This window comes from Hirundo rustica, chromosome 1, assembly GCF_015227805.2.
Source record: "Hirundo rustica isolate bHirRus1 chromosome 1, bHirRus1.pri.v3, whole genome shotgun sequence".
Taxonomy (NCBI): domain Eukaryota; kingdom Metazoa; phylum Chordata; class Aves; order Passeriformes; family Hirundinidae; genus Hirundo; species Hirundo rustica.
This window is the reverse complement of record NC_053450.1, coordinates 62212728-62225620: the sequence shown is the minus strand read 5'-3', so window position 1 is coordinate 62225620 and position 12893 is coordinate 62212728. Positions and strand designations below refer to the sequence as shown.

At 37.8% G+C, this 12893-nt stretch overlaps 1 protein-coding gene across 1 annotated transcript in view; it reads right to left on the bottom strand.

Annotated features, from left to right (window-relative positions):
- LOC120747561 (dynein axonemal heavy chain 5-like) overlaps positions 1 to 12047 on the bottom strand; it is a 149713-nt gene extending 137666 nt beyond the window's left edge. The window contains exons 1-10 of the mRNA XM_058420799.1: positions 11885 to 12047; positions 9163 to 9263; positions 7489 to 7677; positions 7294 to 7368; positions 4727 to 4813; positions 3658 to 3729; positions 2969 to 3070; positions 1834 to 2020; positions 958 to 1123; positions 749 to 842 (exon numbers count right to left, since the gene is read on the bottom strand). Coding sequence (XP_058276782.1) covers positions 749 to 842; positions 958 to 1123; positions 1834 to 2020; positions 2969 to 3070; positions 3658 to 3729; positions 4727 to 4813; positions 7294 to 7368; positions 7489 to 7677; positions 9163 to 9263; positions 11885 to 12047 — 1236 coding nt within the window. The remainder of the gene's footprint in view (positions 1 to 748; positions 843 to 957; positions 1124 to 1833; positions 2021 to 2968; positions 3071 to 3657; positions 3730 to 4726; positions 4814 to 7293; positions 7369 to 7488; positions 7678 to 9162; positions 9264 to 11884) is intronic.
- Positions 12048 to 12893: the final 846 nt, after the last annotated feature.

Below are 12893 nucleotides of genomic sequence, written 5' to 3'. Positions count from 1 at the left end.
GCCTACGTTCATGTCAGGTGGAACTATCTACTACTTAGGGGGCTAGTTCATAGGAAGAAAGAAATCCAGTTCATCACCCTTCACCCTTGGCTTGTACCGTCTCTGTACAGGCACTTTTCTCCAAATTTCATTTATCATAAAATTAATTCCATTTATCATAAAATGAAATTTATCTGCAAAAATGGCAATCAGAAAATAAAATTTTTTCCTGGTCTGTTCTTAAAACAGTAGAATACTTTCTTAAGTAGTAGAAGACCTACATTCTGGGGGTGGGGGTAACTGGGGGTCTCATTGATTGTGTATGATCTAGCTTAATTTCTGGCTTGCCCACAATTCTGACTGATGAGTTTACATTACAGAAATCCACTTAGATAAAGTAGCAGTTATGCCACTAGAAGCCCGCTCTCAACAATTCTAAAAGCATTATGATGGACTTTCAGACTTCTACAGTTGGCCTGACAGGGTTCACTTTGTCAGAGACAGAAAAATGTTGTATTGCTGCACTGCTTTACTTTCACACCTATAATGCTAATAAAAGACACATTATCAAAGCACTGACTTCAAGTTATCTTTTTAATTTCAGAATCATTGATGTTATGTGTTTCAAAAAAATGGATAATAAACCACAGTGTAAAACCAGCATAAACACTCCAAGTTACTTTTGTTCTTAGCATTGTGGTCAGTTCTGTATATATTACAAATACAGTACTGTAATAATTTAAAATTCTACCTAGAAAGTAGTAATTACCAGTTCCTTCCACTGTTTTAATGTCTTTGATCTTGCTGCCTGAAGAATGCTTATAATTTTCTTTACTCTTGAACTCTTGATCTCATCTAAAAGGCTTTGAAGAAAGAAGCATATTTAATACTCTCTCTCTGGAATAAAAGTTCACACTTATTTTAATTTTTTTTTTTTTTTTTTTTTTAAGACTGTGAGAAATAATGCAGGGATTTCACCTGTTAAACGATGACATTCTTGACTTCCAGCGTTCCAGCTCTGCAGATGGACCGACATCATCAGCTTCTCTTCTAATTTGTTCACTCTCCACTAAAACTTGTCTAATCTGTTTGGTCCAAATCATGACCACTTCTTCAAGTTTCTCAGTGAGCTCTCTGTTAGTGCCTTCAAAACCATAGAATTGGACAGTTTTAGAAGCACCAAGAAATACATACAGAAATTTAAACTACAGAAGTGAAGTGTTCTTGCCAAGCATAATCTGAGACTACGTAAACCCTGTATATTTGAATCACTGACCAGCAGGAAAAGATTAAGACTGTAACAACAAGATACACACATAATACTTGTGTCAACCTACTCTCTTACTATTGTATATCCTTTACAGTGGAAACAGTTAGAAATACAGCGAGTTCATAAAAAATGGTAGAAAGCTATTGTTGAAAGACACATAACTACTCTTTTTCTTACAAGAACACATATGAAAATAAATAATTTTTTTATATAAAGATAGTTGTTTTTATTCACAGAGTCAGACAACAATGGATAGGATTTTCATAGCATCAAAGAAAGTGAATAGTACACACACTAGTATATGGATTCACTCAGCAACTACTTGGCCAGTAAACTAGGAGGGATTCAGACAACTGCTTGCATGATATATCAAGCAACTCTCTAATTCTTTAAGATCTATGAACTAAAGTATGGGCATAGATTGATGATCTTATAATAAAACAATCACAAACCTGGCAAGAGTAAGTAGAAAACTGCATACAGCTCAGAGAAGATGAATTCTTCAAAATAAATTTTTACTAATGACAAAACATTTATTTTATGAACAGCATCATTGTGTTTGCTTTGGTGTAGGAATTACTCACCTGCAGTTATGTAGTCAGATGGGTTCTGTAAGTTTCTGTCATAAATATCAATATCCACTTTTGTGAGCTGAATTTTATCTTCTATGTTCTGTCTAGATGATGACAAAGTACTCACAAATTTATCCACTGCATACAGAAACTCTTGTATCTGGCTGTTCTTCAAGCCTTCTTTCACAGCTCCCCAGTTCTGATTATTTTATGATTTGTGCAAAAAACGAAAAAGTGAGGGTCACGCTTCCTTTTGTTTTTTGACCATAAAAGGTATTTTTCATTAGAAAAGTATTTCTTATTTATGGCAGTATATAAAGATTTATCAGATTTATCATCATGACCCATTAAATATACTCATTGATACTTTAAAGTGTGAATTATTATAACTCTTCTGTTAGACAAGAAGAGACAAACAAGCAAGAGGCTCTAGGAAATAAAAGACTCTGCCTTCACTCTGACTTGACTCTGAAGTCAACTGTCACTAATTTCACACTGGACTGTATTTTGTTTAGTTTTATTTTTCTCCTTCTGAACAGAGAAGACAGACTCTAATCTCCCTTTCTGCTCCTGGGGAGAGAAAAATGACAGTGTATAGTAACAGCACACAACACCATCATTCTCAGGAGTGAGCTTCTTTGTATTTGACACCTCTGAACATGTGCTTCCAGAGGCAACTGAACAAACTGTGACGCTTTACAAGTGCCACAGAATAAGGATGACTCAAAGAAGCAGGATATTCTGAATATAACACTGTTCTTGCTGTCCATGCTCCAGAATAAAGTCATGGACTGATTCCTTGTGCAGCCAAAAGGATTTGACAATCCAGTCAATCTTCTTTCAACCCAGGTTTAATCTAGCTTTCATGAAGTCATCACAGCTTTACTTTGATGTGGTTGCTGTGTTATATTCTCCTTTGTCATAATAATTAAAGCTGGCACTATTGCTTGAAAATAAACAGTAGCTACATGAATTTTAAAGATTTGTATACAGACAAATTGCATTACTCTCATAAAGGCCTATATTAGACTTTTCTCTTTTTATATCCTTCTCTCTAGGTCCAACAGGTGCACAAGCAGAACTGCAGCAGCAACACTCCTTACTTCCACATGTTCTTCAGAAAAAAAAAGATGGATTGTTTGATTACCTGTTGGGATTTAAGTGCTGGTATCATGATCTGGGACAAAAAGAATTCCAGGCCCTGAAGGATATTTCCATCAGTACAATCAAACATGCCAAAATTCACCTCCTTTGGGAAGAAACAAAAATTAGCACAATGCATGTTGACTTCTGCAACATTAGGGTTAGTGAATTTTAGTGAAATTAAGATACATGGGAGATACTTTCACAGTCCATAACTATGTAACATGAGCATCTCTGAAAGTCAGAAAAGGCTGTTACAGTACTTTTTTTATACACAACAAACCATGAAAGGCTGGAAAACCTTGTGTTAATTTCAAGAATTATCTTTATTTTAAAAGTCTAAAAGATACAGTTTAAGAGCAGCATTTCAAGAATTTAGGCTCATTGCTTAAAAGAAAATCTTCTGGTTTAGGTCTTTATTCCCTATTGCCAATAAAATGCATATTTTAATGATGAATTAATAATGATTTTATTAATCAAAATCTTGGAGTTTAATAATACGGCAGTAGCTAATTTATAAATCATTAAAATTTCACTTTATCACAAATACTTACTCTTATGAAAAAGAACTTCTGTTAATTATACAGCTAGACACTTTCAGGAAAGCATTCCCTATTTTTTTCTGACTCTAGTTTCATGAATAAAGGTCTGAGAAAATGTGAACATGTGAATACTGCATGATTTTGCCCTGACCTGAGAGACATTTGATGCAGTTATAACTTCATCGGATGTTCTTAGGAAAAATGCACAGGTTCCTGTAAAGTCCTGTAAATGGGACCAAAAGCATACAGTTAAAAAGAATACATGTATAAAGTAAAAGTAATTTACTTAGAAGTTTACCTACACTAAAAATAAGCTGAAAACAAAACTGGAAAAAGTCAGTTACTCAAAAAGATAGTGAAACTGATTGCAGGGTATTTGAAAATCTGTCCCTCTCAAATCAAATCCTGTTTTTTCCCAGTCTGACACAAGAATGTCAAAAATGCCCTTTTGGACAGACTGGTCCAGTGTTGCACCTTACTAAGAAAATGCAGTGCAGGCAGAGCTTGTGAGCTAGGCTATTTCCTGTTATTGTACTTGTTATTTTATCTATTTATCCATTAACCTAATAATAACTCAACTGCAACAAACTTGAAAAGCAATTCTAGTTGGCCTAATTGGCAGAGGAATGAACCACACTTTTCCACTGAAAGCAAGAAAGAATTCTTCTGCTATGTCCTTTCTGGCATGACAATGTTAACATAAGCTCTTTGGGGCTGACAAGAAACAACAATAACAAAAAAAATGAAAACTAAAGCATCATCAGGCCTTATTCAAAGACCATTGTATATGAAGAGCCAATTTCCCCCAAAAGAGGTGGAAAAAACCAAAATTAATCAAAAATCTTAACAACTCTAAATATGCTGTAGACTAATGCTTAGATATTACAAGGAGGAGTTTATTATGAGAATTTAAATGGAAGAAAGGATTTATTAAAGGCATTTTTTGAGTAATGTGCACCAAAGAACTGCACAAACCCTGGAAAATACTTAACATGCAGTCATTAAAAAAAATGGTAGGATCTGCAAGTTTTTAACAAGGATTTATTTGCCCTGAAATTTACTGAAAGAAATGTCGGGAGACCCTGCATCATGAGAACAGAGACTAAGAACTTAAATATGTATCCAAGAATTACAAAAAAAATGTATAACAATGAAGAACTGTTATGCTTTTTCAATATCTTACTTTTTAAATGTCATCTAATGAATTTTTTCAGCCATACCTCAGTGGAACCCATGGTAATAAATAACTTCTTCTGAGGCAAATTGTTTGTTGACCCATCTGGCCTCAATGATGCATTCGACTTTTGCTAGCAATTAAATTATAAATAAGAGGTTAATAAAATAAAAACCATATCATGCAAATGTTCTATCCATTTGAATATGTGAATTATAACTATGTCTGTTCTGATTCAGTTTGTAATTCCTAGATAGAAATCATGAGGTTTGCATTCTCTGGAGAATAAGCTTTTCCTGAATCCTAGAAAACTGTTTCAGAGCTCTGTTTCTTCAGGAAAAAATAATAATAGATAGATAGATAGATAGATAGATAGATAGATAGATAGATAGATAGATAGATAGAGATATATAGATATAGATATAGATATAGATATAGATATACAGAGCTATATTTAAAACAAAAACAACAAAAAAACCACCAAACAAAAAAACCCCAAACCAACAACAACAAAAAAACCCACACCCAAACAAGGAATAAAAGTCTCAGAAAAGATATAAAAATTAAATCTGAAGTGATTCCTTGTGAAACTTCCTCTATGAAAACAAACTGAACGTCTCACAGAAAGAATCATACGCTTGGTCTGCAAAGTCATAATCTAACTGTGAATGGGACTTGCAATGCCATCAGCTAGATCGTGCCAACAATGCAAAGAAATGTAGCTTTCTGCCCTTTTCTTCAACCAGACATCACAAAAAACTTTGTCTCTGGGAAGCCTTGCTGCCACTGGTCCCTCTCCACTGAGATGGATCTTTAACCTCTTCTCTTTGAAGCAACAATAAAAGCTTAAACCTAATTAAGACCTGCTTCCCTCTAATTATGTGTCATATATTTGAGAAAAATTAACCTTTGACACTTGGAAGAATGTGACAGAAAATAATGTGGGAGAGGCTTGCAGGTACACTTCTCTTTAAAGCTGAGGACAGCCTTCTTCCTAGAGAGTCAAGTGTTCCATTCCTGCTTGACTAAACATGTGATGTGTGATACGCAGGGCTTTCTCCCCACTTCCACCCCAAATCAACATCTGTTGAGCCCTACATGTGGTTTCAAGTGAACATCATGCACCTAAGATGGTGAAAAAGAGAGATGAGAAGGAGCTAAGAAAGGATCTTTCTTTGATAAATCTTGATAAGGACATGCTTCCTAGTCAGGCCAATAGTCTGCTGTGCTCAGTATTTTGTCTCCAAGAACAGGGCAAGGACATCTAATACCGCCTTTGAGTAAACTCCAGTTGTCCAATGGGCATGAAATCAAATTGTACACAGAACCATCAAATTAATGAGATCTCTTCAATCATCGGAACGTGGTGGAAAATGCTAGAGATGGTATTCATACTTTTCCATCAGAAATATTTTTATGCTATGCTTCATTTGAAACAGAACTCTCATAAATTAATTTTTATAGTTAAAAGGGTAAAAGTAAAAGAAAATTAAATGCAACAATGAAATGTTTCATTTAATCCAGGCTGGGCATTTATTTCTGATTTGTCAGTTAAGGAAAATAATGTAAAGATTTTTTGTTTCATCTTGATTTAAGTCAGAGAACAAGACATTTATCCCAGAAAAGTGCATGCCTAGTCCCAGTGAAACAAAAAACTGATTCAACTGTTTTGACAGCAGAGCTCATTCTGTGCTTTGTAAAGTCTCTAAGCAATTCCAGAAACACTCAAAAGTTCTTTTATCTAGGTTATAATGATTCTGCAATTCATTCTGCATTTAACTGATGATCAAGAATGATCAATCAGTTTTTCTCTTCAACGATCCCAAAATACCACCGCAGGGTGAGTTAGCACTCCCTACCATGGCTCCTCACTAGCATAATTTGAAAGGACTAATGAAGAACTTCTGTAGTTCTGGAAGTTGTGTTAGACAATGTCAAGGCCACTTGGCACCTTCTGATATCAAACAATTGGTGGAAGCTGAACAAATTATTTAGCTCTTTATGCAGAGACTTCTCCTGCTCAAAACTTAAAGAGAGAAAAATACAGCCTGGGGACCACAACTGCCTTATTTCTAGTCACTGTTTTCCAAGCTTATTTTATGCAGAATGGGACAGACCTGAACATGATGCCACCTTGATTTACAAAGAAATTGCATCATTTTTCACCCTCTTGAATGAGTGCTTTGTCCATAGTGGAGTTGGTGCAGTTCAAACCAAAAGAAAATAAACTGGTTCTTACATAGACAGCTCCCTCACTCCTGTAATACTTATGCTAGCTAATCTAGTATTTTAAACCCAGAACACCATGAACACTTTGTCTCAATTATCTCTATCACTTTTGAAATCTGAATTTTTACTCTATTTGGCCATTTTTAAGTTGCCCTTTGTGAAAAAAAGAACAGTAGCAAACTATGCCACAAGGCATCCTCCAATTTCCATGTAAGCCAAGATGGAAGTATTCAAACAGTGAGGTCCAAGTTCTTTCCACACTGTCATAAATAGCCAAAAAAAAAAAAAAATCCATTAAGGTTTGTTTTAATTTTGCAACAGTCATGCGATTTCTTTTTTTAAAAATGCAAATTTGTTTTTGCAGAAACAATAACGGAAACATACCTGCAATACATCTTGGTAAAAGAAGAGCAACTTTTTAAGTCCACTAGGGGCGAAGAATTGTTCTATAAGTTGAAACTTAAAAAAAAAAAAAAAAAAAAAAGAAAAAAAAAAAGAAAATTGTTAAATGTGAGATAGTTTCAAAACACTGAAAATTTTGGAAATATTTATTGTAATAACAATTTCATTAATATTTACCTTGTCATCAGAAATAATAATCTCCTCCACTTGCTGCTCACTCAAGTCTATCCCATCTGCTAATCTTGATATCAAATACCTGTGTCTTCCATCTATCTGTGCTCTTCTCTCCTCTTTGGTTACTTTGGCTTGCTTGGCTAGTTCTTTTCTGCTTTCATTGGAAAGTACTATGCTTTTCTTAACAGTAGACTACAAAATAAAAGTTTATTATAGAGAGATTATATTTCTTCACTTAAGGTTTGTATTTTATATTGTTGATCTTTAAGCTGATTTCATAAACTACGTCAAGCAGGAACATGAAAAAAATTACATGTAAGGAATGTACAGGGAAAAGAACAGTAATAATTAACTTGCTAGGCCAGAATTATTTTTCAATACAAAGCTGCTATGAAAACAATGTGTCCAAAACTCCAGGATCTAACAACAAAATGTGGATCCATACTAAGGTCACAATACAAATGTAGCACTGTAACAGCTCTAATTCAAATCACAGCTTTCTGTATCCAGGTTCCAAACTTCTATATGTCCATGTTCCAGATTTGGGATCAATCTCCATACTGCCAGCATTTTAATATATAGTATCAAGTTATTACCCTAAAGTAAATAAATAAACCAAATCATAATAATATCAGTTACCACAGGAATAAATATACAATTGATGATTAATATTCTGATATAAAGGTAGCAGCACAATTATAAAGGAGATTTATGTAACAAAGATTTTTCAAAATATTCCTATCAGAGTGAGCAAGACTGAAAATAGATATTGTGATTGACATTTTTAAGTCAACAGAAAATCTTTGGAAGCTATATGGAAAACTAAATATTTGGGTAAGTAAGTAACCACACTGATCATTTCTCTCTACACACAGTTCCCACTGACATGAGTATCTGGGGTCTGGAAATGTCTGAAGTGTCTCTGTACCTTACAGTTTTTACTGGAGAGAGAGAAAAAAGAAAAATTACATTACTTCCCAATACTCTACACTAATTGGAATTGTAATTAATCAATCCTACCCTTGGATTACAAAACAAAAAAGCTGGCCAACTTCTACCTTTGCTTCCTACCATTTGGTCTTACCCCAGACTCTGAATGGGTATTTTCCATCCACTCTTGTCTCTACCTGCACCTCTTGGAGACCAGGAGACAGTGACAATGTCTGAATACCTGTAGTTGTTGGTCAGTTCCTTTCTGATATCTCCAAAAGCTAATTGTGATTCACCCAACTCATCTATGCCAGTCTTTTATCATCATGGTTTACATGTCAACAACTGGATCTCTTATTTTGCATATGCCTTCCCTGGTGCAGTATGACCTTATTCAAGTATTCTTGAACAACATTAATTTTCATCATGGCAAAGAAAGGATATTAACCAGTGGACATAATAAATAAATAAATAAATAAATAAATAAATAAATATCAAATCAAAGAACCCAAAATCCCAGCAACACACATTGTGAGCACAGAAAGTCTGTGACACTACTGTAGACACTTTAGAGGGTTCACTGTTCCTTTTTCCTTGCAATTAACAGAGACTGAAGGAACTCAGCAGCATGCTTCAGTATTAGACAAGCTTTTGTCAGTGAAGACTTAAAGAAAAATCTGTATAGAAGAACATTTAGCAGACAAAAGGCAGTTGAGTCACCACCCATTTTAGAACAAAAACACTTGCCGGAAGAACAGTAGTCAAAGATGATCCTGTGACAGCAGATCCTAGCTCAGTGCTCCTTGTCTTCAGGTTCTCTCCAGGTCTACGATATTTGCTTTCTGTCTCTAGTTAAAAGAAATTACAAGTTCTAATTATTCAAGCACAACAAACGTGTTTACAAGACCTGCAGTGTTGTCTCCATATTTGCTAGATAACCTCTTCTCACACTTGGGAAAATGAGACCATTTCTCAAAAAATGGTATTTACATCCCATCATTGGCAGCAAATAGGATCCCCAAGGGAGCATGCAGCAATGTTTATGAGCAGTTCACCAAAGTAGAATTCTAACAGCACTGATTTCCATATAAATTTTCTATCAAATTGCATCTATTTTCACCTGATTAATATGTATTTTATAGAGAATCATAGAATGGTTGAGTTCAGAGGGGATACTGCTCAAGCAGGGTTACTTAGAGCCAGTTGCCCAGGATTGTTTCCATATGGTTTTTAGGTGTCTCCAAGGATGGAGACTGCATAACTCCCCTGGGCAATCTGCACCAGTGCTCAGTCACCTTCAGAGTGTTTCCTGATGTTCAGAGAGAACCTTCTGTGTTTCAGTTTCCACCATTGCCTCCGGTCCCATCACTGAACACCACGGAAAAGAGCTGGATTCCCTCTTCCTTACACCTTCCCTTCAGGCATTGACATGCATAGAGATCTCACTCAGACCCAGCTCTTACCCTGTCCTCACAGGAGAGGTGCTCTACTGCCTTCATGACTTTCATGGCCTTTCACTGGACTCTTTCCAATATATCCATGTCTCTCCTGTACTGGGAAGACTAAAACTGGACACCCTACTCCAGGTGAGGCCTCACCAGTGCTGAATGCAGAGGTTGGACCATCCCCCTTAACCTGCTGGCAATACTCCTTATCCACCCGACGGTATCATCACCCTCCTTTGCCACAGGAGCTATTCTTGGTGCATGTTCAGCTTGCTGTCCACCAGGAATCTCAGGTTCTTTCCTGCCAATCTGTTTTCCAGCTGTTTAGCCCTCAGCTAGCATTGTTGCATGAACTTGTTCATTGCCAAGTGCAGGAATTTTCTCCAGCCTCTCAAGGTTCCTCTGGATGGCAGCACAGCCCTCTGGTGAACTGGCCAACTCTCCCTTTTATGTGCTATCAGCACCTTGCTGCATCATCCAGACCACTAACGAAGATGTTGAACAGGGCTGGACCCCGTACTGACCCCCGGAGCACACTGCTACCTCCAGCCAGACTTTGTGCTGCTGATCACCGCCCTCTGAGCTTGTCAGGTCAATGTTTTCAATCCTTCTCACTTTCTGCTCAGACAGCCCACACTTCAATAGTTTCTCACTGAGGATCTTACAGGAGCGCAGGGGAAATTTGAACTGCAACTGCTCCTCAGTGGTACTTTGTAACCTAGGAACAATCTGGCATAGAGAGCAAGAAGGTCCAAATGCAGCAGGGATAAAGCTGGCTGGAAGCAGGAATACTGGAGGCAGAACAATCCCTTGTAAGGGAGTGTAATTTCCCTTGGTGGTAAGAAACAGCCACAGCTTTGTCTTGTAGCCATTCTGGAATGCCTGGCTCAGAATCTACCTTTGGGTAGCAGAGCTGGTGCTGGGAGATGGACCCAAGGCTGGGCTGAGGTGCTCCGTGCTGAAGCTCACAGGACTGGTGCTGGTGCAAGTGCATGTAAGGAATTGCTTCAAGAAGCATCTTTGCAGACTTCTGTAGAATCAGTTATGGTTTTAAGATGGTCCAATGCATTGCTTATTGTTTTTATATGTATTCCAGCACAAATGTGTGTTTAAACCACCTCAAGGGGAACAATCAAAAATTCTCAACAGAGAATGTCAAAAGCCTTACTAAAGAAAAGGCTGACCATAGTCACTGCACTCCCCTCACCAACCAAACCAATCATTTCCTTGCAAAAGGAAATGAGGTTGATCACACATTTCTTCCCTTGCTGAATGCATGCTGATTACTTCCAGTCACCTTCTTGTTCTTCACATTCCTGAAAATCATATCTGGCATTAGCTGCTCCACCACCTTGCCAGGGACTGAGGTGATGCAACTAGCCTTTAGTTCCCTTTTTTGTCCTTCTTGAAGGCACAAGTAGCATTAGCTTTCTTCCAGGCCTCACACCCCTCTTCCAGTTGCCACGAATATTTATTTATTCAGTACTGTCTAAAGTGATCCTCTTCCACAAGGTCAGTGGACATAGGTAAGGGATGCACCCATGGGCACAGAGGGAGATGGCTATGTTCAATAACCTTTGAACTAACTAATTTAATCTATTATCACCGTTAGAATATTCCAGAAAAATGATATCACATTATGTGCCATACTGTAAAGTACACTATATTATGGAGCACTACTCATTTTAATTCCAGAAAGATTTTTTCAATCATATTAATATGATTCAACACTAGGAAATCTGCTATGGTATCAGAGTTGCACTATGGATTACCCTGTAAATGCATATATATGTATATAAACATATATGCATGTGTTTATTTATGTGTACATGTTTATTTATAAAGCTGAAAACTGCACATTCAGCACACACAGTCCCTACAATGGCAGATCCAGAATAGCACATACCCGCCCAGTGTACATATAAACTTAAACACTCTACTTAATAATTGGTTTCTCTTTTTGTTCCTGGATTTTTTTTTCCCATACAAAGCCGACATGAAGTACTTATTATTTCTTCCCTCACCTTTTTTTATAGCAATGAGAGGTGGACAGAGATCAATACGAGGTTTAGAACAAAGTTGTGTTGCTCTCAGTCGCTCTGATTCCTGCTGTGCAGGGTCACCATGAGAGGAACTGGGTTCGTCTCGTCCCCCAAACTCAGTTTCACCTCCCACGGTCTCCTCCATCTGTACCACCGCACAAAAATCAACCTAAATCAACAATACAGAAAATGACTACCCGGTGCAACATTGTAATAAAGACTCCTTCAGTATTTTTATCCCTGTTACAGCATCAATATGATAGACTAGCAAGGAAAGGGGGGAAAAAAATACCTCTACTTTCAATCGGTGATTTAAAAAGAGAAGATCCTAGGCAGTTTTCGAAATGATAAAAGCTTCTTTAAGGGTGCCTGCTACCAAAACTTTATTTCTAATTGCATAACTATACTTTCTCTCCAGTCAGACTGCCGCAGGTGGGAACTCACGAGTTGGGGGACAGGTCGAGCTCCTCCTGAAGCTCCTGCAGGCGCAGGTCCCGCTGCGAAGTGCTGGGAACCGGGCGCCGGCTGCGGCGTCCTCTGAATCCCTCTGAGCAGGTTTTTACGCCTGCGGTCTCCCCTGGGCACTCGGAGCTGCTGGCAGCTGCTATGGCAACCCCTACACAAACCCAGGGAGAAACCCAGCCCCCACGAGGCACCTCGCCTGTCCCCATTTCCCACGGGATTCAGCAAGCCGGTGCTAATTCCTTAACTGCCTGTCTTTTAAAAAGCGCCGTAGTTTTCTCTCACGCATAAATTAAACCCTCAGCACGCGGCTTCCCTGCTGAGCCAGGGGAGGCCGTGGTGAGGGCTGCATCCCGGCGGCCGCACCACGCTCCCGACACATCATCCCCTGCTGGCACGGCAGCGCCCCGGGGTCTGGGCAAGGCGTGAGGAGCTTCCCTTCGCCTCTGCCGGGATAAACAGCTTCCACACGGGCCTGAAAGCACCGCGTGATGTGCAGTTTATCCAGTTTATCCATTTTCAGAATCAC